The following is a 2887-nucleotide window of genomic DNA, read 5'->3' on the forward strand; positions in this document are numbered from 1 at the left end:
TTGGGTGGTGTCCAGGCGAAACGGTCAGATGTGCTTAATCATAGACAGCAGATCAAAGAAAGTGAAATCTCTAAAAGAGCCACACAAGGTAGCACCAAAGGGTCAAAGCTCTAAGGGAAAAGAGATCATAGAGTCATCAAGCTACATAAAGGAAATAGAGACAGAGGAAACTCAAATCACATACCCAACATTGCTTGAGTTGGCGGAGGTAGTGGAGGTGGCACCGGAGAAGATGCAGGGAGGGCAATTATCATATCATAGATGGTGTGTATCGTGGAATGTGCGCGGTCTACGGGATGAATGGGGATGGGGAGTGGTGGGGAGCTATTTACGGGACTTGGGAGCTGATGTGGTCTGCCTACAAGAGACGATGTTGGAGAGGTGTGAAACAAAAGAATGAAACTTGGTGGGACGAGGTTTTCTTGAGAGCTTCGTGGCTGTGAATGCCGCAGGTAGATCTAGGGGCCTATTGGTGGCATGGAATATGACGACCTTTGCTAAAGAGAGGTCATGGACGGGACAGTATGTGGCGGCAGTAAAAATGAAGAGAAGCGACGGCTTTCAATGCATGGTGGCATTGGTTTACGGCCTTGTTATTGCAGCCCATCGACACATGTTATGGGAGGAGCTGGAAAGTGTAGTCTCCTTCTTTCATGGGATACTATTGCTATTTGGAGGCGATTTCAAAGTGACCTTGGAGTCAAGTGATAGACCGAATGGGATGGGAGGGCAGGATCCAGGGTTAGAGGCTTTCTATTCTTTCATATCCGAGACGGGGTTACACGAAATGGGACCGACAAATTGTAACTACACTTGGTGAAGTACGAGAGGCCCAACAGCATTTTCTCACCTGGACAGATTCTTTTGCTCGGTGGACCTATTGGAAGAGTATCCATTGGCAGATATACGAGCATTCCCTAGACCACTATTTGATCATGTTCCAATTATCTGGCAAGCTAATGTTGGCCATAACAGATCCACTTATTTTAAGTTGGATCACTCGCGGCAACGTGAGAAGGGATTCAAAGAAGTGATAACATGGTGGACAAGTCAATCAGCACAGGGCACAGCCACGATGAGGCTGGCCACTAAATTGAGAGGTCTATGATAACATCTTATTGGGGTGAAAAAAAAGATCCGAGAGGGAAGACGCCATTGAAGAGATGAAGCCCTTTCACAGGTCCAACAGCTGGACTCCATCAGAGACACAAGATGCTTGGTCGACTCCGAACTCAAGGAAAGAAAAACATGCAGAGAGGTAGTGGAGGAAGAGGATAAGAAGCTTGAAATGGATTGGAGGCAATGGTCGCGGCAACTTTGGCTGAAGGAGGGGGACACCAACACACGGTTCTTCCATATGGTGGCGAATGGAAGGAGAAGGTCGAATCTTATATCACGAGTGAAAGTGGAAAACCGTGAAGTCGTGGGGGCACAAGGGGTGGGAGAAGCACTAGCAGATCACTTCAGAACAGTCACTATGCGGGGGGCTCACAACCAGCGGAGTTAGGAAGGTAGAAGCGTATCTCAGTTATCACAAGCACAACATGCTGAGCAAGTGAAGCCTTTCTTCGTGGAAGAGGTACGAAATGCGATCCAAGGTTTGAATGGAGGAGCCCCTGGCCCTAATGGACTCCTAGTCTTCTTCTTTAGCAAATTCTGGGATGTTGTAGGCTCAGACGCGATGGATACATTGGACGAGTTCCAGATGGGTAACTTTGGCATGGAAAGACTGAATCTGTCACATTTATTTCTGTTGGCCATGTGCTCGGGAGTGGTGAATGTGGGTGACTTCCAACCCATTGCTATGTCGAATTCTATCTATCTCATCATCTTCAAGGTGTTGGCTAACTGGTTGGGAGAGGTGATTGGGGGCCTAATCAGACCCTTTCAATCGGCCTTTGTTTCGAGAAGACAATCGCAAAACAGTTCGGTGGTGGCGAGGGAGATCATTTCAGCTTGGAAAAGAAACGAGCCGAAGGGCTTTATTTGGAAGGTGGATTTTGCAAATGCCTATGATTCACTCGATTGGAGATTTCTATGGTCTGTCATGCGAAAGCGAGGATTTCCCGAGGATTGGGTGGTCTCGGTGCGACGTTACGTTATGTCCCACTCTTTCTTAGTCTTGGTCAATGACCAGGCAACCGAGGATGGATCCGCCCACAAAGAGGAGTTAGACAAGGTTGCCCATTAGCCCCATTATTGTTTGTCCTTACAGTAGACACTACTTTGGCCACATGTACCCTTAAGGCATGCGAACACGGCCTACTGTGCAGCTTTCACACGGAATGTTGTGTCATCACACAACATTCTTCATGGAAGGAGCTGCAATAGAAGCTCACATCATATCATCCCTGTTAGAATTATTTGCTTATTTCTCGAGGCTATGTCTCAACAGATAAAAGTCAGCCTTTGTGGGTTTCTGCATGTCGTTAGAGGAGGAGATCCAATGCGCTATTGCGCTAGGCACACCCCGAGGTTTGCTACCAATGAAGTATTTGGGTCTTCCACAGACAGGGAGTCGCATCCTAGTTGCAGACTAGCAGCTAGTGATTGACAAGGAGGAGCGCATGTTGCAGGGCTGGCAAAACAACGTGTTATATTCTAGGGGGTCGTCTGGTACTTTTGAGGTCGATGCTCTCAGTGATCCCTATATTCTACCTATCAGTATATAAAGCATCTGCAGCTGTGACAAAGCGGTTAGAGGGATTAATGAGGTGGTTCTTTTGGGGAGGTGGGGGAGAGGGGGACCCTAGGGGGATACCCCTAGTAGCGTGGGATGTGGTCTATAGACCTCTGAAACAAGGAGGTTTGGGGGTTGTCCACTTGGAATCCATGAATTCAGCATTGCTGGCTAAATAGCTCGAATGAGTTATGACATCAGCGGAGG

The 2887-nt window shown here is 47.8% G+C and overlaps 1 protein-coding gene across 1 annotated transcript; it reads left to right on the forward strand.

The window, feature by feature from the left end:
- The first annotated feature begins 1681 nt into the window (after positions 1-1681).
- On the forward strand, positions 1682-2191 carry LOC144709551 (uncharacterized). The gene has a single exon (XM_078583130.1). The coding sequence runs from the start codon at positions 1682-1684 to the stop codon at positions 2189-2191; it is 510 nt and encodes a 169-aa protein (XP_078439256.1).
- Positions 2192-2887: the final 696 nt, after the last annotated feature.

This window comes from Wolffia australiana, chromosome 11 (genome assembly GCF_029677425.1).
Source record: "Wolffia australiana isolate 7733 chromosome 11, ASM2967742v1".
In the NCBI taxonomy this organism is placed as follows: Eukaryota; Viridiplantae; Streptophyta; class Magnoliopsida; order Alismatales; family Araceae; genus Wolffia; species Wolffia australiana.